This window comes from Antedon mediterranea, chromosome 5 (assembly GCF_964355755.1).
Source record: "Antedon mediterranea chromosome 5, ecAntMedi1.1, whole genome shotgun sequence".
NCBI classification, from domain to species: Eukaryota; Metazoa; Echinodermata; class Crinoidea; order Comatulida; family Antedonidae; genus Antedon; species Antedon mediterranea.
The window spans coordinates 26,859,107-26,886,229 of NC_092674.1; the positions used below are offsets into that span (position 1 = coordinate 26,859,107).

General features: G+C 33.1%; 2 protein-coding genes across 7 annotated transcripts in view; both read left to right on the forward strand.

Moving 5' to 3' along the window:
• The window catches only part of LOC140050153 (uncharacterized), a 39,135-nt gene extending 20,425 nt beyond the window's left edge, over nucleotides 1-18,710 (forward strand). The window contains exon 4 of the mRNA XM_072095219.1: nucleotides 17,698-18,710. Coding sequence (XP_071951320.1) covers nucleotides 17,698-17,961 — 264 coding nt within the window. The 3' untranslated portion in view covers nucleotides 17,962-18,710. The remainder of the gene's footprint in view (nucleotides 1-17,697) is intronic.
• A 2,168-nt stretch (nucleotides 18,711-20,878) lies between these two features.
• The window catches only part of LOC140050149 (protocadherin Fat 1-like), an 88,016-nt gene continuing 81,771 nt past the window's right edge, over nucleotides 20,879-27,123 (forward strand). For all 6 annotated transcript variants that reach the window (XM_072095209.1, XM_072095210.1, XM_072095213.1 and 3 more), the window contains exons 1-2: nucleotides 20,879-21,020; nucleotides 21,643-24,987. In XM_072095209.1, the coding sequence (XP_071951310.1) occupies nucleotides 21,720-24,987 (3,268 nt within the window). In that variant the 5' untranslated portion in view covers nucleotides 20,879-21,020; nucleotides 21,643-21,719. The remainder of the gene's footprint in view (nucleotides 21,021-21,642; nucleotides 24,988-27,123) is intronic.

The following is a 27,123-nucleotide window of genomic DNA, read 5'->3' on the forward strand; positions in this document are numbered from 1 at the left end:
GAAATAACAAGAAAAAGGCATTATCCATTCCCAGCTGACATACTATACTTTAAAAAACTAATAGATCAAGAGATAATTTGGACAGGTGTCCTGAGGTGATTAACAGGGAGTGGATCAGACCTGGATACTACTGTATTAGGTCATTTGGCCTTTTATAATCCTTGTACGTAAGTTCAACAGTTCAGTACAAATGCTTATTAACCTACATGTAATATTACATACAGTAGATATGAATCAAGTAAGATTTGAACTGGATCATTTGAAATGATAGGGAGTGGCTTAAAACATATTCATAGGCCTATCTATCTAGAACACTCATAGTTAGGGCCTACCAACTGTTATGACTCTAGGTGAACTTAATATGAAAAGTCATTTAAAGTAAAATGTTATAATTATGCTCTATCCTGTGTGTGCATCAGAAGAAGAAAAAAAACATTATTATGTTGATACCTCCTGCCAACTGTATGGTTACTCATTACTGCATGTGACTCAACCATTATAATCTATCTGCATTCTTCTCTTCTCCCTCCTCCTCTTCTCTTCTTTTCTCCTTCCTCCTCTTCTCTTCTGCGTCCTCTTCTCCTCTTCTCCCTCCTCCTCTTCTCTTCTGCCTCCTCCTCTTCTCTTCTGCCTCCTCCTCTTCTCTTCTGCCTCCTTCTCTTCTCTTCTGCCTCCTCTTCTTCTCTTCTGCCTCCTTCTCTTCTCTTCTGCCTCCTCCTCTTCTCTTCTGCCTCCTCCTCTTCTCTCCTCTTCTCCCTCCTACTTTTGTCTTTTCCCTCCTAAATTTGTCTTCTCCTTTCTCCTTTTCTCTTCTCCTTTCTCCTTTTCTCTTCTCCTTCCTCCTCTTATCTTCTCCTTTTCTCTTCTCCCTTCTCCTTTTCTCTTCTCTCTCCTACTTTTCTCTTCTCCCTCCTACTTTTCTCTTCTCCCTCCTACTTTTCTCTTCTCCCTCCTACTTTTCTCTTCTCCCTCCTCCTCTTCTCTTCTCCTTCCTCTTCTCTTCTCCTTCCTCCTCTTATCTTCTCCCTTCTCCTTTTCTCTTCTCCCTCCTACTTTTCTCTTCTCCCTCCTACTTTTGTCTTTTCCCTCCTAAATTTGTCTTCTCCTTTCTCCTTTTCTCTTCTCCTTTCTCCTTTTCTCTTCTCCTTCCTCCTCTTATCTTCTCCCTTCTCCTCTTATCTTCTCCCTTCTCCTTTTCTCTTCTCCCTCCTACTTTTCTCTTCTCCCTCCTACTTTTCTCTTCTCCCTCCTACTTTTCTCTTCTCCCTCCTACTTTTCTCTTCTCCCTCCTACTTTTCTCTTCTCCCTCCTACTTTTCTCTTCTTCCTCCTCCTCTTCTCTTCTCCTTCCTCTTCTCTTCTCCTTCCTCCTCTTATCTTCTCCCTTCTCCTTTTCTCTTCTCCTTCCTCCTCTTATCTTCTCCCTTCTCCTTTTCTCTTCTCCCTCCTACTTTTCTCTTCTCCCTCCTACTTTTCTCTTCTCCCTCCTACTTTTCTCTTCTTCCTCCTCCTCTTCTCTTCTCCTCCTCTTCTCTTCTCCTTCCTCTTCTCTTCTCCTTCCTCTTCTCTTCTCCCTCCTTTTCTCTTCTCCCTCCACCTTTTCTCTTCTTTCTCCTCCTTTTGTCTTCTCCCTCCTCCTCTTCCTCCTCCTTTTCTCTTCTCCCTCCTCTTTTCTGAAGGTTGATTTGGTCATAATTCTAAAATTTGCTGCATGTGATTAACATGAACAACCTCTATTCGTCTCTGTCAGACGGCACAGAGTTGCTCTTCTGCAAACGAGTTGCACCAAAACCTTGTTATCTCCTTGTGCTGAAAAAAGGCTTTACGGTAGTGAAAGAAAATGATTCCCAGGCTTACTATAAATTTGATTGACACAATATATGATTAAGTGCTAAATATTGAAGTGTATATTATCCAGGTGATAATCTGATAGGATGAGCCGAATTTGAGTCACTTTACTCCTAGGGTCAGAGAACGTCAGCTATGGGAATAAATGACCTATTAAGAAAATCTTCACTTTTTTATTGAGCGATTATGAGAATTACTAAACAGCTATATACATTTAGCAATGATGTCATTGATAGGTGAATGCACTATTAAACCATGATTTGAGTATAAGCCCACTTTGGGATATAAATAATATTTTTCATATAGCCAAGCCATAACATTTCTATATATTTTAACACCACCCACTAAACGTGACCAATTATATTTGAGTCAGTAACATATTAACAATAACTTTGATTGAGGTTGAATGCACTATTTAATAGCGTTATATAAATTATTTACAGATTATGCGTAAATGTACTCTAGCGTTATATAAATTATATAAAATTAAGTATAGATAATTTGTCCTTAGTGTTGATCTGTTAAAATTGTGAATTCTTCCTGTTTCCTCTTGTGTACTGTATGACTCCTGTATAACTTTTCTTTTAATTATGGCAATTAATTAGATTTAATTAACAGTTGATTGACCGTTTTTCTTTTAAATTGTTGTGTATTCATTCTTGCGTTTGATAGGGGTTCTCCTAGTTTGTTATTTTATATAGAGATCAAGTAGGATTTGTTAATAGATTGAAATATTTTAGTCATGTTTTCACTCATATTAGCATCTAGAGTAAGTAAACGGTTAGATAGTAACACTTTTATCCATGGAAAAGAAAAGGAATTAGCTAAAATCCTGGCGTAGTAAACAAACAAGCTCATTCTATTCTGTTTATCTAATGTTAACAACATTTTAACGTTAGAACTGTGAAAAAAAACATGAATCCTGAGTGTCATTGGCACTTAAACGAGGTTGGCGTTGCTTGGCGTAATGTTGGCGCTGTAAGAAGGTCGGAAGTTACTTGCGGTGTTGTTGGCACCGTAACGAGGTTGAGAGTCATTGAGAAGCCGCTTTGACAAGTAGATTAAGTTACAACATAAAGAAGTAGGTTAGAACTATCGTTTGTACTAAATCTTGAGATCAGAGCGTTTCAACATTAATGTGCAGTGATGCAGTATAGGTGAATTTACGTTTACAGCGGAAAGGACGCGATATAGCATATGAATATTTTTCTTGATAATTCACCGGTGATATATGATAAATGCAAATATATTTAGCCTCATCATCAGGAATTCTCATATTTATACTCATTTATCCTTATGTTTTGTTAGTCATCAGTCAAATATCTTCAATTTTCAAGTTTATTCAATATTTTCATGTTTTCATTGTCAGTATTATTGTTATTGTTTGAAATATCCACAATGTATTCATTTTTGCCATCACTATACTATCACATCATTCTCATATCTTAATCATTGTTATCATTATCTTGATCATTTCTTCATCATTGTTATCATTATTTTCATCGTTGTTATCAATTTTATCTTCATTGTTTTCATTATCTTCATCATTGTTATCATCTTCATTGTTTTCATAATTTAATCATTGTTATCATTATCTTTATCATTATCATTATCTTCATCATTGTTATCATTATCTTCATCATTGTTATCATTGTCTTCATCATTGTTATCATTATCTTCATCATTGTTATCATTATCTTGATCCTTGTCATCATTATCTTGATCCTTGTCATCATTATCTTGATCCTTGTCATCATTATCTTCATCCTTGTTATCATTATCTTGATCCTTGTCATCATTATCTTGATCCTTGTCATCATTATCTTGATCCTTGTCATCATTATCTTCATCCTTGTTATCATTATCTTCATCCTTGTTATCATTATCTTTTCCTAATATTTATCATCTCTTTTAAAAATGCATTCATATATTTGAAAATGTGTATATTATAACAGAAAAAATATGGATAAATACTGGTACAAACAAAATCACTATGAATTATGAAAAGATACTGATGATTTTCATTTTTAAAATGAATAATTTCTGATATTTTCTAGTACAAACTTTTTTCCTGTATTTTACCGGTGTTTTAAGCAAACTATTATATAGTATTTAGTTTAGTAAAAAATCAAGTTAACGAGTAAAATGAAGTAGGCTGGTATTAGTAGCATACTGTAAGTAAACTAGGTCTGTAAGCATTTGATCCAAATTACACAGAAAACTAAAGTACAAGACATATGGTTTTAATACAGGTTAGTTTAAAACGCTTTTCATGTTATTGCGTATTCCTATGGTGATACTCACAAATGGAGACTACTGTACTATAATTTGTATTTAGGTTTATTCCCCGCTTCCAACTTGGTTTGAATTAATATTATTACCTTTAAATAAATACATTTATTTATTGACTTTTACTTGTGTGTGTTTACCAGTGGCAGCAGATTAATAGTGGCACAGTCAAATGTCTTGAAATTGAAACATTATCCCAAACAAAATTATAATAAAATAAACACACAAACTAAATTAATAAACAAACAGTAAGTAATAAATAATAATAAATAAAATTATAATTGACAATGCAAATTAACTCATTTCTAAATCAAATCTTATTTTCAGGATTTTATTGTTTTCCAATTTAATATTCAATTTTCCAATTTAATATTCAATTTTCCAATTTAATATTAAATTTTTCAATTTAATTTTAAGTTTATTTAAATTTCATATGATCCATTTTATTTTATTTTATTTTATTTTATAAGTTATTCTCATTTTGTTTGATTACTCATTTGAAGCTTACGGAGTGGAGACTTATTCATCAACAAATTATTTCTAGATAGTGAAATATTATTATTGTTATATGTGTATCCTCTCTTAAAAATAAAATATAGCCTATATTTGTTGTAGAGAAACAACCTGGATACATTGAATGGTTAACATTAACATTATTATTATGTTGAGGTATAGTCTTGGCTTCCATTACCTTATATTTAGTAGGATATTTAAATTGTCCTGAGGGTAAAGGAAATAACAGCATCTTCGTCATGATATAAGATGGATAGCAATTACTATTTACAATCACACTGACTGAGAATATTATGCTAGGCAGTATTTTTTTTGTGTTCAGATGTTTTTAGTATGCACAACTTGGTTTATTTGTAAATATATGGTATTATTGTCATTGCGATCATTATCACCAACATCATTATCATCAAATTATGTTTTAAAATTACAAATGTCAAGTTTTTTGGACAAGTAGTTCACGAGAAAATGCAATTTCAGTTGACTTGTTACTTTAAGACTGCTCAATGGCTTTTGAAAATTCTGTCCAATCTTTTAACAATAGCAGGTCTGAAAATAAAACTAAAAAGTGGTCCAGAACTGGGACCGTGGTCTGGAATGCCTCCAAAATTCAATGAAGTGCTCCTTGATTACATATATATCTGTATTTTCATTTTGGTAAAGATCTTGCAATTTTTTTTAAATAATCCTGCTAACAAACAAACAGACAGACACACAGGATCGATTACATATACGGTACCTCCTTGGCGGAGTTAAAAAAAAAAAAAAAAAAAAAAAAAAAAAATTATCATCATTATCAAGCTATTTGTTTTGTATCATTTTACTTCATTATTATCATGCAATCAAAAATGTTGTAAAGCGTATAGGATAGTTTTGCATGTAATGTAATTGACAAGTCCCTAACAGCACCCCATCAAAATCTTAAGCGTATAGGATAGTTTTGCTTGTAATGTAATTGACAAGTCCCTAACAGCACCCCATCAAAATCTTAAGCGTATAGGATAGTTGTTCTTGTAATGTAATGTAATTGACAAGTCCCTAACAGCACCCCATCAAAATCTTAAGCGTATAGGATGGTTGTTCTTGTAATGTAATGTAATTGACAAGTCCCTAACAGCACCCCATCAAAATCTTAAGCGTATATAGGATAGTTGTTCTTGTAATGTAATGTAATTGACAAGTCCCTAACAGCACCCCATCAAAATCTTAAGCGTATAGGATAGTTGTTCTTTTAATGTAATGTAATTGACAAGTCCCTAACAGCACCCCATCAAAATCTTAAGCATATAGGATAGTTGTTCTTGTAATGTAATTGACAAGTCCCTAACAACACCCCATCAAAATCTTAAGCGTATAGGATAGTTGTTCTTGTAATGTAATGTAATTGACAAGTCCCTTACAGCACCCCATCAAAATCTTAAGCGTATAGGATAGTTGTTCTTGTAATGTAATTGACAAGTCCCTAACAGCACCCCATCAAAATCTTAAGCGTATAGGATAGTTGTTCTTGTAATGTAATGTAATTGACAAGTCCCTAACAGCACCCCATCAAAATCTTAAGCGTATAGGATAGTTTTGCTTGTAATGTAATGTAATTGACAAGTCCCTAACAGCACCCCATCAAAATCTTAAGCGTATAGGATAGTTGTTCATGTAATGTAATTGACAAGTCCCTAACAGCACCCCATCAAAATCTTAAGCGTATAGGATAGTTGTTCATGTAATGTAATTGACAAGTCCCTAACAGCACCCCATCAAAATCTTAAGCGTATAGGATAGTTGTTCTTGTAATGTAATTGACAAGTCCCTAACAGCACCCCATCAAAATCTTAAGCGTATAGGATAGTTGTTCTTGTAATGTAATTGACAAGTCCCTAACAGCACCCCATCAAAATCTTAAGCGTATAGGATAGTTGTTCTTGTAATGTAATGTAATTGACAAGTCCCTAACAGCACCCCATCAAAATCTTAAGCGTATAGGATAGTTGTTCTTGTAATGTAATTGACAAGTCCCTAACAGCACCCCATCAAAATCTTAAGCGTATAGGATAGTTGTTCTTGTAATATAATTGAGAAGTCCCTAACAACACCCCATCAAAATCTTTAACTGCATGCAATAGAATAAATCAACTTTTTACCTTTGAACTAATTCTGTTTCACATAATACACCCACACTAATTCATTTATTAAATTTATTCATCTGCCATATATTCAATAATTAATCACCCATTGTAATTCATAAAACCAAATTAAATTTTCTACTTGGCCTACTACTATACAATCCTACTAGGATTAATTTTTGATGATTTGTAATTCCAAAATGTATTTTTGAAATCATAGAATTACATGTGTACTTAAGGTAAATCATTATGCTTTGGCAAATTCAAAAGTAACAAATTATCGATTTACGTTAGATCCTAATTAGATAATTGAGTATAAAGTGAAGTTTAGACCCATTGTTATTTAAGTTTGTTTGTACCGGTACTTAAATTCAGTATTTTAGTTTCAGTCCTAATTTGGATTACACATTATATCGGTGGCCGAAGCCTATGTAATATTAAGTTAAACAATTACAGGAAAAAGTGTGTATGAAATATAATAGGTTTTTTTCTAATTGTTTTGTGCATTTTTTTTCTTTGTAAATTTTATTTATTTTAATTGTTGCATGTTTATGTCTTGTCATATTATATTTTAGTGAGGTTCCCTAATGATCAGCTTCAGTTGGATGAGCCACCCCTGTAAAATATTGTTAAAATAAATAAATAAATAAATCCGATAAAGCTTGGTAAAGAAGTTGAGTTAGCCGTAACATAATCATGAAATGGAATTCAGTTTTTCTCTGCATTTCCAAATTATATCACAATTTTTTATTATTGTATTATGACTTTTAAATGAGACAGAAAATTGTAAATCAACTGGTGAAATTGATCTTAAAAGTAGGTGTCCTCTGTGTTGTGTCACAGACCGTGAAATGAAATATTGTAAAGCAATTCTAACTACAAAAATCAGTTACTTGTAATCTAAGATTGTCTAACTTATAGTGAATATCATTTCCGTTCCTTAACTCAAATAGGGGTTGCAGACTAAATTGGTGTTGTGTATGAATGATGTTTAAACGAGTGGTGACCCCGAACTCACCATTATGGGTCAGATGAGGAATCATTCCTTGATTGTTGTTGTGATTGATGGGGTAATTTCATGGCGACAATTTTTAAGTCTCCAGGAAGATACAATCAGCCTAAAGTTCAAACAGACGTAATTAGAAATGTAAACAGTTTTTATTAAGACACTTTATATCTTATTGTTTTGACATGTACCGCTTCTGCCTAATCTAATTACAGTACAAAGAAAGTCACTTATGACTCGTCTGTAGAATGTTTCATTGCTAGCCTCTAATCTTAAGATCTTTGGTTCAATCATTCCATGCTCTTCAAATGTTTGTCTCATGTTAATGCACATACTGTAGAGATAAGGTTACAACAGCTTAAATAGCTTTAATCAAATGAACAGTCCGCATTTTGCTTATTCAATTGCACTATAATCGACCATAAATGATTCGATTCTATTGGTGGGTATCAAATTTAGTGGAGTAAACATTTTACAGCAAACAAAGTGAGAAATCGCATTTGCCCTCAATCTGTCTGGATGTATTCATGCACCCTAATTAACCGTGCCTCTTTTACTATTTAATTTGGTATCATTCTTCCATTAGCGACATGTTCGTTTAATAACTTTTTATCTCTGAACAAACGAAAATAATTGTGTTTTACTGTGTTTGACCATGAATAAATGAAGTATCAAAATATCATTATTTGGCCAATATTTATACACCAAATTTTTAAATTTTATTCATATAAAATAAAATTGCCATTATTTGAAAGATAATTCTGGTCGATGTATCTTTCCTCCACAGCTCAATGAACAATAAGATATAATTGTAATAGTCTTTTTTTATGTATGTTAACTAATTCTGCATTGTGTAGTATCATTTACATTGCAAAACATTAAATATATGATTAGTTTTTTTTTCAAACATTAGTTTGCCGTCAAACAGTCTGCTCAATGATTTGTGAATGACATAATTTCCAAATCAGTTTTCCGAATAAATTTAGTCTTTCAGCAATAAGAAATGCTATATTGTGCAGTAATGATTCTGGTTGTTCAGTAATTACCAACGCGTTTTATTTAAAGTCAGACAATAACATGTTGAATAAAGTAGAACAGAGCGAGTGAGTGGCCGAGCGGTTAAGACTGTGGAACCGTAATATGTAGCCATAACATTGGCAAGAGTTCGAGGATCATTAGCTCCTAGTCCTGGTGGTAGAACTAGTCTTCTCGGATAAGGACTATAAACCGTCGGTCCAGTGTACACATCTGGTTCATGTGCACTTTAAAGAACCTAGTACATCATACGAGACGAGTAGGGGTTACCCCTGTGTACTAGTACACTCCATAAATAAGGTTAAATAAAAAATAATTAAATAAATTAAAAAATAAATCTTTGGGACAAAAATGAAGTGTCGTCTTATTGAAGTGTCTACTGTCGTAAATGTAAACATATGTTGCCCCTTGTTCGTTTCATAAGACAGTGTTCCTTTGATAAAGTTTGATAAAGAAACCTGACATGTAAGATAATATTGTTACTTTGATACAGTACATAGTTATATATATTTTTATTTTTGTCTTCACATATAAGCTATATATGTGAAGATATATCCTCTACCCTAGAGGGGGAGAAGTCGTCTTTTACATCTAAATTTTGTAATAAGATAAGTTAATTCATTTTAGATGCAAGTGTCTGTTGTTTACCTGCAAGTTTGTATTGTTATTGCACTGAAATTTATTTGAATCTAAAAGTGTTACAGTCAATTTTAAACATAAATATTAAATTACTTCAATATCAGTTTTAGTACTATACAATAAAACTGAAGTCATATTTTATCTTACAGCATATTCAGGCAGTTTATTAGATTATACAGAATGTATAGCTATTAAATTCTGTAGTGAATGTACAGAAATGAAAAGGCAGTATTTCAACATAAAATATGCGAAAAAGTAAAGCCTGAAAAGTGTAGGAAAATAGCATCAATATTTTATTCATTTTATGTATTAGACTTTAAAAGGCAAACATACTAGAAAAAAAGGTATATTGTCAATCGTTCTTTACAGGAAATTGTCCCCCTTGAAAGGGCATTCCTAGATTTATTATATATTGCTCCTGTTCGCTTAACTTGAAAGTGTCTCCTTAATAGATTGCCCCCAAAATAGGCGTGTCCCCTTAATAGGAGTGTTCCTGAATAGCTGTTTCTCAAACAAGAAGTTCTTCCATCTGAATTGCAGTACATTTATCATACAGTACACATTCCACTCAAACTTTTGCTATTCACATTTGTCAACACATCACTGATGTCTCATTTATTATCAAAAAAATATTTGATGATTTTGACAGATTATGATAAATAGAAGTACCCCGGCGTAAATGAAGTATTTCCGATTGAATCTGGCATGCGCTACCTATTGATAGATGCTTAATTATTTTCATTTAGCAAATGACAATTAGATTCAATTTCAATTATGATTGCTATACTTTATATTGGAATGTCACATTTTTATTTAATTTGTCACTTACAAAAGAGCTGAATTACAACAGGCCTGACTTAAAATGATCTCAAGAACATTCTTTATTTGGAATTAAAGTTGTTAAAATGTTTAATCTAATTTTCTAATAATTTGTTATCAATCAAAATTCTTTAATATAAACATTTAAGAATGATTTATATGTTCTGTACTGTACATTTCACACTATTCTGTAATTGTTTTCCACAACTTTTCAATGGAACTCCTCATGTGTTAAGCTCTGTCTACACTATCAAATGTTGTCGGAAAAATGAATGTAACATGCCCATATGTGAACACAATGATGTCATATTACTGTATTTCGGCATATTACACTTTCATAGTGTAGTGTTTCATAGTGTAGACATAGCTTTACTCTTTACCTAGTATCACCAGCCAACACCTATATTACACTTTTACACAATTCGGTATAACATAAAATCTGAGGAAATCTCTCAGCATCGCTGGTGTTTAGTTGAGTATTTGTTTGGTTTCCCATCCTTGTTGTTTAGTTTCCCATGCCCAATCAAGAATCCATCAACCAATCACTTCACCAGTCTTAAATGGAACTCCTAATATCATAACACGAGGACCCTTATCTGATTAGTGTCCTTAAATACCTCTAGTGCCAATAAACCAGTCCGCCTTCTGCCATTACATTACACTAGGAACTTTTAGATTTGAGTGAACATGAACGAAGACCACGTCCACATAAGTCGTAGTCCACTGTTCCTGTTACTCCATTGCAGACAACTTATACTCACTGCAACTAATGTTCCTCACCGTTACCCCTCACAGTACCCTTGTTTTCACACCGAGGTCAAGGCACCCCCACCTGTTTTCACATGATTCACAAATATTAATCATAATATCAGCGAATCAGATGATTGATATGATTTGATTGACATATACACAGGGCAAAAGATCGCTACTGTGATAGATTGCTATCTTATCTTATCTGATAAGCATTCGTGGTTATGACATGAACATTAAAGGAAATTAGCAAAAAAAATTAAGTGGCGCCATTATCCCAACAAATTATGATGAGTCCTATGTCGGTCTTTATTATCTCCCTGAAAAATCATATGTATCACCTTGTGCTCCTCAATTTCTATCTCCCAAGTACTACATTACAGACACCTCAATAATTGTAAAGAAATATGGCTATACAGTAGTACCACTACCTTGGGAAATCAATAAGGAGTAATACACGTTTTATCACTACGACCAACAAGACACAACGCTATTAAAGTTGGGTCATAAAGGAACAAACAGGGAATTTTCTGGTAAAAACAAATATTACTAAGCCTCTAAGTAATTTATATACATATATATGTATCCGTATCTTTTATTTCCATAAAATATCAAAAATAGAATACAATATTGAATTGATTGAAATTGAAATTGATTGAAATTTATATTTATACTGGGTAACCTCTTCAGTCAAAGACTGGTCTGATCTCCCAGAGGGTCCAATTGGTGATCAGTGGCTGTGATGTACTAATACACCGGGGTAACCCCCTACTCGTCTCAAAAGATGTACTAGGTTCTTTAAAGTGCACACAAGCTAGTTGTGTACACTGGACCTACGGTTTATAGTCCTTATCCGAGAAGACTCGTCCTACCACCAGAACCATGGAGAATATGAAAATATAAAAGTAGTACTTGATATTTATGTGACAGATTATTATTATTTTATGTTAGCACTTCACTGTTTAAAAAAAAAATTCTGGATCCTGGGTCTTTGCTAAGCGATACTTTAAGTAGTGTTTCTTTATATTTTTGTCATTTTTTCTTTAATATCTAATTTCAGATGTTCAATTTCCAGTAATTAACTATGACTTTGTAGAGGTTTTTTGTACATAAGGTCCATTAACCTACTTCTTATGTATGTACATAACTTGATATATTTAGAATGGTATATAATATGTAGGGGTAAATTTACCATAAATGTATGTATGTCTCATAGGTGAAATTATTCAGATGTTGCATTTCCTATCATATATCAGATTTAGAGGATACATTGCAAATGTTCAATTGTCAATGTTAATTATACAGTAATGCTTAGTACAGAATTTGTCTTCTGATATCTATGTTTCTAAATTTAAAATTAGGCTCAGTGGCGTAACGGTTATGAGCGCTTACTGGCTAAACCCTAGGGCCCTGTAGCTTATCAAGATCCATGAGCAGTGCCCAGAGGAAAAACAGGCAATAAAATATGCCGAAAAAGGCTAAAAGCGTCCAAGGCATGCATCAATCGTTGGAACTTGGAGGGCCACTTAGATTTCCTAAACCAGGGCCTCAGGTTCAGTTTCCATTACGCCACCGATTAGGCTCGAGTTGCAGTGGCTGAATGTTTAAAACATATCTCATACAGAAACTTAGCTGAAGCTGCTTGAAAATAGGGAGGATCAGGCGGTACAAAAGCTTATTATCATTGAGCTCCTGGCTGCTCATTTCCCATGTTCAGGATTACAGAACTCGCCTTTTACCTCAAATTTACCTATGTGTAATTTAAATAATCGTATTACCTATACTTTTTAAAATTATTATCAAATATCATTTAGTACTGAAAGTGAATGTAGTACAATATATTAAGAATAAAGATTTATAATAATTGTCATTAAAACAGAATTTTTTTTCCATTTTTACAGAAGCTTTTTTTTTGTCTATTATTATAATGCGTAGATAGGTTGTTCAAGTATGTTTACATGTGTAATATAAAGATAAATACTGTGTACTGATATTGTGCATGACTTTATGTGCGCATTACCAATTTTATAAATACTTGCCAATTATAGATAGATATCCAGAACAAGCTAGTAAATGTTCAGCAGAGATATCGCATGCAGAATTAATTGAATTTTTATTATATCAGATTTGTCTAATTATTAAGATGTTCTATCTCATGTTGAATCCACACACGTTTCGTGAATGTTGACATAAGCTATGTCTGGATTAAGTTAAGCTTATGATTTATTTTAGTGTTTGAGGATTTACAACATTGGTTCTATGTCCTGATGATGCATGTACCAAATATATCTTTTTTATTTGTGTCACTGCCTATCTACAAATTGTAAACATGTTTATGTTTATGGAATAAAAGTATTTTAATTTATTAATGGTGGTACCTGGCTCCAATTCTATTTGCTTAGATATTTAACTTGCGCAAATCAAACGATTCCTTTCTTAATAATAGACATAATAGTAAACAGAAAAGGATGTTTACATTTTTATTGCGTGTTTGCATTACAAAGTTCAATGGTACTTATAAATGCCATTGTAAGGAATTGTAGGGGTGTTGAATATTAATTATGCAATCTAAAGCTCTGTCTACACTATAAAAAAAATGTGATGTGCCCATATATGGACATGATGATGTCATATCACTACCATATTTTGGCATATCACTACCATTACCATACTTTTTTTCTAAAACTAGTTTGACAGCGTAGACAGAGATTTATACTTTTTTTAAATGAAAAGAAATGTACATTTTTTCCCTGAAATATATTTTATTTACACAAATGTGAGGAAATTAATAAATTTTATAATTGCTGAAATAAATAAAATGTTAAATAGTAATATAATTTTTTTCAAAAATTAAAATGTCACTTTCACAGAAGGTCCTAACAAAGTACAGTGGTTTCAACAAGAAGCCTCTGGAAAAAAGCCACTCAACAACATATTATTTTGCACTCTTAAAAAAAAGACAAAAAAAAGATAGTAATATGTTCATTTCTCTGCGATATCACTTTGTAAAAGATTTTTTTTGTTGCCAATTTTCCCCAAGCCAACATTTGACATTTTCTTTCACAAATCTTGATAAATTAAATTATCCTTGCTGATTCACTATCCCCTTCTCTTAAACAGAAAAACCAAATGAAAGAACGAAAGTATCACTGTTTGTTATTGTCTATAATTGAAGGACACATATTGGCACTAAAAGGATTTATTCTGTGATAAAATTATGAAAAGATCATAAAAGAAAACATTTATTATGAAAAAAAAATATCTAAAAATTCCAGGAAAACATTAATGGTTATATTATTGTCATCTGCATATATTTTTAAAATATTACAAGTAGACTTTATTTTCAGTTGGTAAAGAAAATATCTAGATTTGAACTAAAAGGAACACATTTATTTATAGGAAAAAAATATATTGAGCTGTTTATTTTTGATAATAATTATTTTTTCTGATAACCGTATTGTGAGATGCAAGCCTTATGATCTGTTTGGTGATTTTTAGAAGTTAGGGATCATCATGTTAAAATTATTCTACTGCAGTCACTGCAGTAATTTAAAAAATTGCAATACTATTTTAGTTTGTTTCTAATGGTGAAGCATTCATTGCCATAAACAGTGGTAATAAAAAATAATTACATGAAATTACATGAACATGCTTATAGATAAAAAATGTTGTGTTACTGCAGTAACTGTATTAGAATAATTTAGCATGGTTCCTAAGTCAAGTAAAAATAACTTTTTCATTCTTCTGAACTTCATTCGACAAGATAGAGAAAATGTTTAAAATGACTTAGTTGATGAATAAAATGTATGAAGTAGGAAGGAAATTTTTGTCAAAAATCTAAATATTTTGGCTTTGTTGTTTCAGCAAATGACTTTAGAAAGGAAGGTTCTGTTTGTTCACTTTGCATACATGACATTATACTGAAATATAGATCTGTTAGACTTCTACTTAAAGTAATCAATAGGAATATAGTAAATGCAACGACATTACTTAATATCTAGAAAAACAAATCAATCACAGTCTCGGCCCTAAGCAACTGAAAAGGGAAAAACAAGAAATTTCAACTTTAACCTTTTGATTAATTGTATCTAAATTTTGAAGTATATATAGATTTGGAAATCAGTGTTAAGTTGTTATATTTCTGCTGTCTATATGGTTAGCCATTAAAGAAGAAAGGGTATAGGGGTTTAGTGCTGCAGACTTTCCAATTCTTTGGTTGTAGGTTTGATTATTTCTCTGGTCAGTTACTGAAAGCTTACTCTAATGCAATAGGTCAATTTATCTTAGGCTCTTAAACTAACTTAAATAATTTATACCTGAAAAAGAATATGGAAATATATTATATAGTAGTAGTGTCCATCATAGTTCAGAATTAGGAGATTTTGTGATCCATTGTACCATGAATGGATAATCTTTTACTACTTTTGAGTTTTCTTCCAAGTTCTTTTTGTATACTATACAGGTGTTTTATTTTTCAACAACAGAACTTCTTGCTTAAGGAGCTAATGACACTGGCAGGTCTTGACCTTTTGCCAGTAGAGCTTCTTGCCCAAGGAACTAACAGCACTGCCATCCATGTCTTGAAATCTTCTAAAACACTAGGCAATGGCAGTAAAACTTCTTACCCAAGGAACTAACAGCACTGCCATCCATGTCCTGAACTCTTTCAAAACTTGAGGCAATGACGGTAGAGCTTCTTGCCCGAAGAACCAAAGGCACTGCCATTTCTTGAACTCTTTTCACAAATTCTTCCATTTGTTATAATTTGTTTATCGGAAACATAATTATTAATCAAATCACCTCTCTCTGAATTGATTCTCAGAATTTCTAAAAATAATTTTCAGTCTAGTGCAACAATTTGCAATCAGCCTTAGGGTAACTCATGTTGATACCTTGTATGGAGTATCTTGTAATTTATGATTGATTGTGATCACTATATATTACAAAATGATAAATGTTCTCTAATAGTCATCATTTATTGTACAGCAGTTTTTTTCTTCTACAAGGGGTTGTATACTGACGAGTGGCAGTTAAAGGCAGGGGCATTGCGAGCCGTAGCCGTACAATCAGCAGGTCAGGTTCTCCTTTACTAAAGTTCAAGTTCTAGTGATAGAACAAGTCTTCTCGATAAACTGGAGGGTCTGTATACACATCTGTCACATCACTTAAAAGAACCCAGTGCATCTTTGGGAGAGTAGCTGGTTACCCTGGTGTACATTTCTTTCAGCCCCTTACAAAATACAAAACAATAAAATGGAAAAATTATGAAGTTTGTAAGAAGAAGAAGATCTGCTGGTAACTTTAAGTATAGACCAGAGACATTCCTAACTTTGACTTTTGTTTATAGAAGACATTTTAAATGCTTTTTATGTTTTAAATAGATGCTGTACGAGATTTAATTGATTATTATTTATTTGTGTTGCATACAAATTGTTTTTATTATGAGGAGAAGAGAGAAAGTAACTAGACTACCTTTGATTAATTTCAATTGTTTGTATCACTATTTTTAAATGGAAAACCTTGAGGAATGAATATTTTTAGTTTTACATTCATCAAATATTTCATAAAGAAACGTGGGTAGAATCAATCATAAGTGAGGTTTTTTTACGACTCGTTGATCAAATACCGCAAAAACCATTTATCAAGCACTCGAGGTAAAGCACTGAATACTAAGCAAACATGGCGGTGAATTCTTATTGATAAAACAATGATCTTATTCACAAAAGTAAATTACTTTCTGCAATACGTTTTTGATTACACTATTTTGAACTTAAACCAGTATTTAAAAACGTGGCAAATTAATGATTTGTAATGAGCTATTAATAGAACACACATAAAATATTTCAGAGAATTCAGATAATAATAATAAAAAAACTATATGATTTTTATCATGAGGTATAAATACTGGACAGCTTCAGCTGTTTCCATGTAATTTAGCAACTTTCCCTTGTTGAATACATTTGTTAAATTTAAATGTATGTAATGTAATACCGCAACCTAATCATTCATTTATACTTTTGAGGGTTTAATTTTCTGAAAATAGATGTTATCTGCTCGTAAAAATGCATAAATGAAATTTAAACATGAATTGGCAAAATGGTCGATTATTATTAGATATAAATAACCATTTCACAAATTTTAGAGACTCTTAGTTTATAATGTGAAGTACTAGATATGAATATTCTACTAATGTATGTTTGTACCTAGTTGGATATAGACTCACCGCAATCATGCAGTAGTGCATATGAGGAACTACTAAATTATATATAAAATTTAAGAATTAGCAGTGCAGTGATTTTAGCACTCTTTTTGCTTAAGTCAAGATAGTGCTTTAAAGTAGAAAACTATGGACATCATTTTAAAGTATTTTGAAACTTAATTAAGCAAAATTGTTGACAAAGTTAAAGAGTTTTTTTTTTGCTCAGCATGCTTGATAAATCCCTGGATGTTACAGTATTTACAGTGGGCCGAAAAACAATATAGGCCTACAAACATTTTAAATTTAGAATGAGTGGAAACAACTGCCAGTGGCCATATTCACCAATCACACTTAAACTACGTTAAATGTAAATACTATATGGTCCTTAAATAGTTAAAAATGAAATGTGAAAAATAAGTTGATTATTCTCTGTATTTATGTGTGTAAAGTGTCATCATTATGTATCAAATGTTGATCTTTCAGAATCGAGTTGGTAGCAAGTTTACATATGTTTTAGCGCTATTTGTCAACACGATGACGTGGTGGAAGACTGTCCTCTATATGCTGATGTACACCGACTTTTGCAATGGAAACGACATGATCGGGACGAGTGATCCACTCCTTCTAATCTTTTGTTTCTTCATTCCAAATGGTTTCTGGATCCTTGTGCCCGGAATGAGTATCATATCCCTCGGGAAAAGGTTAGCCAGTAAGGTTGATAGAAATGAAAGAAACTATGATGACTAAACATTTAAAATGTTGTTATTTGAATAAATTTAATATTCCGGTAATTATAGTACACATATTTTGCCTAAAACCAATGTTTTAATCTCCATAAAAAGTATTCTTTATTATTTTTATTTATATGATTATTTTAGTTGATCTAGTATAGACATTATAAATAATCCTGTGCAGTGCAATGTATTGCATACTTCCAACAACAATACATTTTATTGCATTTAATTAAGGTTAATATTTAATCAAGGAATCATCAGGAGTAAATATGTAATTTGTTAAAATTTCAATGTGAATAATTATATAATCTTTTAAACCAAAGACAATAAGTGCAACTTAAATTGATAAAGTTAAGAATTAAAATATTGTAAGGATTACATAGTTTCAGCTCTCCCGGCCCTCAAATTAGACCTTTAAATTATACAGACCTTAAATTGAAACTCTTAGATTAAGATGTCTCCAAGACCAAAGATTCCTGTTGCAGCTCTCCCTCAAATTGAAGGCTGTTTCTAAATAAAGACCATTTAAGTTTCCAGTTTGAAACCTATAGTATAGTAGTGTGGTATCATGTAAATTTTAATTTAAAAATATATAGTAAAAAAATAACTACTACTAGTAAACCAAATTTCAGTGAAAATGTAATTTATTGGAAATTTTAACATCAAGTCTAAATAAGGTGAAATCTAAATACTTGTTATGTGATTAATGTTTGATTTACCATGATCTAGTACTTTTTAAAGAAATAGTACAATTAAATAAAATATGCAATTTTATAGTAGTGTATTGTCTTATTATTGTTGTTTTTGATAATAGATAAATACATTTGTGTAACACTTTTGTCAAAGATACGTACAAATAAAATAAAGACCATTGGATTTTTTTCAAGCGATTGAGATTGAAATGAGGACCATGGGGGACACGTGTGCACATTATGTTCGAAAACAAAGGGACCACCGTCGGGATTTCGGCAGTGTCTCTATCTGTGAAGTTGTCAATAAAGAGATGTAAAGGCAATGTACATTTTATCAAAGTGAGAATAACCTTACTTGTTATCATTGCAATATTCGCGCGCTTTTCGTATGGTTTTTAAATTATTTTTTAGAGTGCTACTCAACTTAATTTTGCGCGCCAAATCCTTCTGTTACGTGTACAAGCTTTACAACCGTATTTATAATGTGGGTGCTAATAATTGAGGTCCTTACTACACCAAAATTAAATCAAATTGTGCCGTCAATGATTGTCCGATTATGTATGTGAAGGATAAGCTTGCTCTTGGCTAAAATACCATTTTTGCATATGGTCGCCCGTGTATGTATCGCGCATTTTAAATATAATTAAGCGAACAGAATAAAAACGAAATCTGTGTGTAAAAAGGCCATATACATGGCTGCAGTCGTGTGCTCAATATAGTGTTTACCGACCAACTGACCGAACGATCTACCGACCGACCGACATAGTGAGCTGTAGAGTCGTGTTGCACGCGACTAAAAACTGTAAATAATAATGATGTCGATATTATGTGGTTCGAATCTCAGAGCAACTTCTTTTTAACTTTATAGTGAGAGAGATTATTTAAAGGGTTAGAAGTTATATTTAGAAAGTAGGTCGGTTATCTTTCACATACCGGTACCAATTTACGTACGATAAAAAACACCGTAAGTCGCAGATAAATCGTTACGATAATTAAACTCTTCTCTTCCCTGATCGTACGGTATGTGCACTAAATACACATATTCGCGTTAAAAAAAAAAGTCGACAAATTAAGCTGCGCTGTTTTGACACGAAGAACGCTAAAATATTTTAATGTAAATTTAATTAAATCCTAAGTGATAATAATTAGTTTAATTTTAATTTAAATCCGTCGACTAACAGTTTTTTGTTTTTAATATAACTTAAGTTTAACAATATAACATACTGCAGTACAATAATATTGCCGAAGTTTATAAATCGGAAATGCGTGTAAATGCGTGGTTCGTTACTTCGCGCTACGCAAGCGTAACGGAAGTGCGTTAAGGAAACGCGTTTTATTGGCGCGCGCAGATCAGTTACTGATTTTATAATGAGATACAAGAAAAGGCATGTACGTACGTACACTGTATATGAATGTGGACTATCGTGGTTTATCTGTCCTCCTGTGACTATGCATTTTGTTGGAAGTTTGATGAACTTTGAAAACGTAAAAAATGTTAGATGAGCGCCGATAACAATAATGTTGTAATTCGGTTGCATTCTGAATGCAAGAAAAAAAACATGACACATCATTCCTACTTTAACAAAATAAATTGATAAATATTTATATTTGATTAAGTATTAAACTATAGAACTGTAGGCCTACTATAATTTATACCGAAAATATCTTCAGTCCACATTATTTATCATAAAAACTTAATAATTGCAATAGTTTTCAAATCAGTCTTTTATTTATTTTCTAGATTTTGTATTATTAGTGACGTGTCATCTAGTTGTAAATATTATAATATCATAGTAACAGCGTAGAAGGCTTTATACGGGTAATAAAAAATATTAAATGGACGCCAGAGATTTTGGGCTGAACTTATTTTTTTTTAATGGTGATTGCTAGATGGAGAGCGCCACCAATTTGGACTTATCGATTGCAGTCTCACCACACAACATACTGACATTCTATATCAACACGCGAAACGAAAAATTCAAATTAATTTGTATAATACTGCTCATTTTGTAAAATAAAACAATTTTAGGAAATTTATGAAAATAATTAAACAATATGAATTCAATACTTTCTATTCATAAGCAAAAATTTGCGTTTTGGTAGTTTTTTGCGATCTAGGTTTTCATAGCGGATGTGTATGCGTAAATCTTTAGAAAAGTTGAGTTAGCAAGTTTGAGTCAGCTGTGTGTGTCGTGTAAACACAATCTCGGCAATCATTTATCGCATGGTCGGCGTCAGGAACGTTTCATTCATGAGATAACTATTTGTTCTTGGACATTTTAATAGGAATTACTCGTTATATTTATGTGAATTTGGAATAATTATTGTTTGGTATATGCGAGAGGATTCTTTATCTGTAAATGATGTAACTAACAGTAAGGTATGTAATTTTGCTTTCTATCCTCCTACTCTAGTGTAACCAAACGGGAGCGGAGTTCATAGGCTACCCAGTACCAGTTGGGTTATTTATTTGGGACCGGTTGAGGAGGAGATGAGAACATCACTCACTGCTGGGCCTTTGATTATCATCGTTAATAAATAGACAGGTTTTCATGTGATAATCGATCAATTTATTTTGAAAAACGGTGCATATGTTATGAGCTGTATGGTATACATTTAATATTTATACACATGTACAATATTTTAATTCCCCTTTTATTTTACTACGCGTGTTTTTTTCTCATTGTTAAAAAAAAAAATTCATGTCCAGACTTGAGACTGAGTAGCTAGTAGTACAGTAGGCCTAATTACTAAACTGAATTGTTTATTTTTAATTAAGATTTAGTCAGGTGTGATAAATTGTTTTAGAACTTCTTATAATAATTTTATTCTATACGACATTCAACAAATAAATTGTGTATTATAATCAAAATTTCATTACATGGTAGAATAAAATAATATTATGATAAATTATATTTCACTTTATATATAGAATTGTTTGTGAAGACATTTTATAAAATACAACTTATTATTATTATTTAAGATTTAATTTGTTTTTTCAGGTTTGAACATAATAGTGTGACGCTCATCCTTCATTTCATCGTACATCACAAAGGAACTGCAATATCACATCGTTAAAATGAGCATCCAAAGAGTAGTAATGTGGGGCCTATTACTGGTGTTACTCAACACTGTGGTCATCGAAGCCCAAACTGGAAGATTTGAATTTACCCGGGCCGTTTACAAAGCATCTATAGAAGAGACTAGTAAAACAAATATCTACATAACATCTGAAACTAAAATGGGTATTTATATAACAGATTTGGAACTGTCATCAAAAATAGTCTACACAATTCAAGGAAGGGAATCTTCGACTTTTAAAGTAGACAATGCAAAGCAAGTAGGAGATTTTGTTTTCTTAAGAATCCATCCAAAGACAACATTAAACAGAGAAAGAACTCCAAGCTGGGTTCTGCGTGTGACTGCAAGATCAACTGATCAAGATGACAATACACTTGAGACGGAGACTGAAATTCAGCTTACGATCGAGGATATCAATGATTTGAGACCTATATTCTTGGGCTCCTCCGAACCTCTGAACATCCGAGAGGATACACCAGTTCAGACTACAATCTGTACTGTGAAAGCCAGTGATGCAGATTCAGGGACAAACGCTGATATTTACTATCAATTTCTCGAGGATACAGAGTACTTTGTTATACATCCTACTAGTGGAGGAATTTCATTAACAAGACCTCTAAGACCTCATCGAGAAAAGGCAGAGTATTCGTTGTTGATTCAAGCTCAGGATCGGGGCGGAAATGATACGCCGCGAACGAGTACAACCTCAATCAATATCAAAGTAGTGGAAGTGAACTATTTTTCACCAATCATTACAGTTGACAGCTTGGAGAAACTTACTTTGGACTCTCAAATAGGTAAAGTAATAGCATTGCTAACAGTAAATGATGATGATCTTGGAGAAAATGGTGGAATTCGATCTGTTTTGCTAAGTGGGGATTACAGGGACCATTTTGAAATCACTAAACGCGATAAATATGAAGACTCGTATGCAGTAACAATCGCTAAAGATTTTCCAAGTGATCTTCCCTTGAGCTTTACTCTGTCTGTTGTAGCGACAGATTCTGGTGGGCCACCTAAAAGTTCTTCAAAGAGAATAACCGTTGAACAAAGTAATAAGCAAATTCCATACTTTGCACAGAAATTCTTTGAAATAACTGTTTCCGAGTTGGTTCCAATGGATGCACCAATATTCACTGTGGCGTCGGAACAGGTTCTATCTAGTAACAATATACGTCCACAGTATAACATAGCAGCAGGAAATAAACGATCATCTTTTAATATTAATCCTGCTACTGGATACCTGTCTGCAGCTAAGGCCCTTAATCGTGAACGATTTGCAAATTTTAACCTAACAATCCGTACTTCCAACGATCCATCCAACATTGCATTTGTTGGCATCAAAGTAAAAGATGAAAATGATAACTTCCCAGTGTTCCAGAAAAAGCGCTATGAAGCAACTGTAGAAGAGAACCTACCGATCAATTCACCAGTCATTCAGGTATCGGCAACTGATGATGATGATGAAGAAAATGGGTATGTCTCGTACAGCATTGCAAATCTCGAACCAGTTCCCTTTCAAATCGACCCATTTACAGGTCATATTAATACTACAATGGTGTTAGATTATGAGACAATGAGGAAGAATTTCCGGCTTCATATTAGAGCTTCGGATTGGGGTTCTCCATTCAGAAGAGAGGCAGAAGTTGATGTTCTTGTCACATTGAAGGGAGTTAATGATAATCAACCAATGTTTGAAAAATCTTACTGTAGTGGTACAATTTCCCGTGATATTCGTAATAGCAATGAAGTTGCTGTGTTTTCTGCCATTGATTTTGATGGTGACACGGTTAGTTTTAGCATAGTTAGTGGCAACGTTGATGATTTATTTTCCATTGATAAATCTACCGGAACATTGTCTTTGAAACGGGAGATTCAAAATTCAGACACAAATGTATACAATCTTAGATTGATGGCATCTGACGCACCCTCTTCAGCTGGCTACCTCTGGGTGAATGTGTCCATCATTAATGGTCGAAACGCAAATAATAGAAAAGAGAGGAAAAAAACTGTGACCATTGATTGCGAATCATCTGATGCACTCAAGAAGCAAACTGACATGATATCCAAGTCTACAAAAGCTAATGCAGTAATTGATGAACCAATGGATGACTTTACTGAACGATTTGGCCGAAATGATTTTGACCCGGAATTTGATGCAGGTTTTCCAAGTACCTTTAATGTTCTAGAGAATACTCCAAGAGGAAGCACCATTGTTGATGTCATCGCTCGTGATCGAGATCCAGGTTTCAATGGAATGCTAGTTTATGCCATTTCTTCTGGAAATGACAATTTTCCATTTCATCTGGATCACAAATCAGGGGTTCTCAGCATCTTGACCCCACCGGATAGGGAACGCAGAGTAAGATACGATCTTTCCATAACTGTAACTGATCTGGGAAGGGATGAAAAATCTGCAAAGAAAGATATTACAATCAATATTTTGGATGTCAATGATAACAGTCCAACATTTGTTCGAGAAAATTATTCAACATTTCTTGAGGAAAGTGAAGACGTCGGCAATGTAGTTTTACAAGTATCTGCAAATGATCTAGATGCTGGCAGTAATGGTGATATCAGATACAGTATACAGACTGACAATGATAACTTCTTAATCGATGCTGTTAATGGTAACATTTCCATAGCAACAGCATTAGATCGAGAATCTATACCAGTACATGAATTACGAGTTGTTGCGACAGATTCTTCTGAGAGTGCTCCGTTGTCGAGCACTGTCACTGTAACCGTAACTGTACAAGATATCAACGATAACACACCAAGATGTATACCTGAAGACTACACAGTCAGAATGCTGGAGGATTTACCGACGCGTGTTTTAGTTATTGACGTGGAGGCGATTGACGAAGATGAGGGCGCTAATGGAGATATTACGTATTCCTTAAAGAGAGGTGGGGAAGGCAAGTTTACTATTGATTCAATGATGGGAACCATTCGCTTAGCTGAAAAATTAGACTATGAAACCCAGCAAGTATATAGTTTACTTGTTGAGGTGAAGGATAGTGGTTCACCTCGCAAGAAAGCCACGTGTAGCGTACAGGTGGAAGTCATAGATGTTAATGAAAACGTCTATGCTCCATCTTTTGGAGGGCGCTATTACATGAATGGTTCCGTAGAGGAAAACGTGCCTATTAATACGAAGGTTATGAAAGTGACTGCGGAAGATCAGGATAGTGGCCGTGATGGAGAAGTTACGTATTCCATTCGAAATGGAAGTGGGCTTGGACGGTTTACTATTGACTCGGAAGGTAAGCACATACTTATTTATTTTATGGAGAATATTTTAGTAGAAAGTTGGAAATAAAAGTTACTGATTAAATTTGGTTTGAGTAACATTGTACATGCAGTATTCTGAAAGTTTAGTTTGTGTTTAGTTTGTATTTAGTCCAATGCAAGTGCTGAGTGAATACAAATAGTCGTCAGAAAATTCCTGTAACCTCCAGCCTCTTCATTAGCTCAATATTTGATGAAATTTACTAAATACACTAAATCCATTTACAATAATAGTTTCCAAACTTGCCCTCCCCCATCCAATATAATGAATACAATAATTTTAAGCTGAGCTTATCATAAACAATGATTTCGGATTTCCTGTGGCTTAGTATTATAAATGCACCTTGCTGTAGGTATTATTTCTGTGTATTATATTTGAACAACCTAGAATCTATTGTTGACGAACTGTGTACATTAGGGCTTTCAGCTTTTAATGATTTATTAGTTGTGTTTATTAAAGGCAACGTGCCACTTTGTGTACACCTCCCCCCTGGTGCTATCGTAGACTTTGTCTGAATAAGTGTTTTACTGTTCACTGATCAAGGCGCCAGTAAATAGTAAAGGCTTTTTAATAAGAGATTTTAATACCTAACAGTGCTGTTGTGAGGAATGTATGGTATGCATTCAGTGTAAATTATGTGTACAGAGTATATAGTTCAGTTTGTATGTGAAATGCTTATCTTCAGGTTTTATAATGCTTTAGTTACGATAGTATTTTACACTGATAATATAATTTGTATAGATTCTATGGGCCTGTTTCTATTGAAAAATAAAAAAAGAACGGTTTTTTGGAAACCGGTTTCGGCTGTTGTTTATAAATAAAGATCGCGTTGCAGCTCAATTTTTACTCCAATAAAACCGGTTCCGTCCATGTGCGTTCGTTATGAATGACATCATTATATACACCACAATGCAGTTCGTTAGGCGGAAGCGTGATTGGATCGAGGTCATGTTTACTTTTTTTCGCATAGCGCGATCCCCAAGAAATAGCATCCATTTCATCATAGAAGGGGGAATTATTACCTGAAACGTTATTGTGGTCCTTGGTTAAAGTATAGGTACGTCGCACCCTCTGATATTGTCAAGTTGAACTCGTCTAGCTTTCACACGCTTTACAATATTCTTAAAAACATGTAGGCCTTAGATAGGCCTACGTGAGTCTTTCTTCCGACTCCCGACAAGTCCCCTCATCTTCTTCCCTTCACATATTTTTTACGAACCTCGTAATGGCATCGGTCAACATTTTTTAGTTAAATAAAATACTCACTATCTAGAGAAATAAAAATGACTTAGGCCTAGGTCCTATCGCGCAGGTTTGACTGCGAGTTGACCGCAATCGTCCCAGTGCAGCAGACTGGAGAGTTCAGTTTTTGGGGTCAAATTGAGACCGCGATTGTGTTGCAGCTAAAAATTGCTCCACGGAAACCGGTTTCAGAACGGTTCTTTGCGATCGAGACCGCAATCAATTGGGGTTTTTGAAACCGTTTTTAAGATCGGTTCTTTTTTGTGGTTTTTTGTGGGGACCCATTTCTGCTGGCAAGAAAAAACGGTTCTTGAAAAGAACGGTATTCAAAACCGTATTCTCTGCTCTATAGAAACAGGCCCTATGATATTGGTAATAATGTTGTTTACCATGGAAACAGTGTGATCTCATGATATAAACAAATGTCCATTAGGGCCATCTTTTATAATTTACTGTCAATTTTAGTAGTTTATCTAATCTGTGGGTTACCCACCCAGGTTAATTGACTTCCTGTTTAAATATAGCCAAATTTTAAAGTCTCAATAAAAATTGTTTATACTGTACTGTACAGTAGTGTTATACCATGTACCTATAAATTAAAATAGGTCCATGGTTAACCTGTACACAAGATTTACCAAGCATAATGCAAGTTACAGTAACATTGTTATAACAAAACAGATTCTATGTATACAGTATCTGGAATTACTGTATAGTACTGTAGAAATACTGTACTGTATTACTGTACATTGATTTAATGCCATAAAAATCAAAGAATGAACATTCACTGCATAATTCCTTAGGTTGTTAATTATTAAAAAGTTGCACCAAGAGGTATGTAATAGTGTAAGCTTGATTCTCCGTTGCCAGT